We start from the raw sequence: 588 nt of genomic DNA on the forward strand, positions 1-588 counted from the left end.
GCAGCAGGCCGCAGAGCAGGGCCCGGAGCGGCGCGGTGGGTCCCATCCTCAGCCGCGCACACCACAGCCCGGCCCGGCCCGGCCCGGATACGGAGCTGCTGGGCACCGCCGGCCGCGCACCCACGCCGCACCTCCTCTTCCGGCCTGCGCCCGGCCTGCGGGGCGGTGCCTGGGGCCCGGAACGGCTGAAGCACCCGGGCCGGGCGCTGAACCCCGAGCAGACCCCGCAGCTAAACACACAACAGCGAGAGGGACGGACGAGGTGCTGATGAAAGTGGCGGTGAATTCTGCACCGACAACAGCGGCCCCCGGGGACGCCCGGCCGGGGTTTGTATCAATGGAGGGAAGCGGCTGTGGGACCGGCTCTAGCTCCAGCGGACGTTCAAGGAGCGTTGCCAGGAGCAGGGTCTGCTCGAGGGAAGACAGACACCGGCCCGCATCCTACATGTTTTAGGAACAAAGCTAATCACAATCTAGCACCGTGAATTGCGACAGTTTCACAGTAAACGCCGTTTGGGCCAAACATTTTTCTCCATAATATTCTCCCTTCGTTCCTATATCAACAAACCAGCTCACGCACCCTTCTAG

The 588-nt window shown here is 64.5% G+C and overlaps 1 protein-coding gene across 1 annotated transcript in view; it reads right to left on the reverse strand.

Moving 5' to 3' along the window:
- SPPL2A (signal peptide peptidase like 2A) overlaps nt 1-61 on the reverse strand; it is an 81,526-nt gene extending 81,465 nt beyond the window's left edge. The window contains exon 1 of the mRNA XM_019504148.1: nt 3-61. Within this exon, the coding sequence (XP_019359693.1) occupies nt 3-46 (44 nt within the window). The 5' untranslated portion in view covers nt 47-61. The remainder of the gene's footprint in view (nt 1-2) is intronic.
- Nucleotides 62-588: the final 527 nt, after the last annotated feature.

This window comes from Gavialis gangeticus, unplaced genomic scaffold (assembly GCF_001723915.1).
Source record: "Gavialis gangeticus isolate Ggan-Ray unplaced genomic scaffold, GavGan_comp1, whole genome shotgun sequence".
NCBI classification, from domain to species: Eukaryota; Metazoa; Chordata; order Crocodylia; family Gavialidae; genus Gavialis; species Gavialis gangeticus.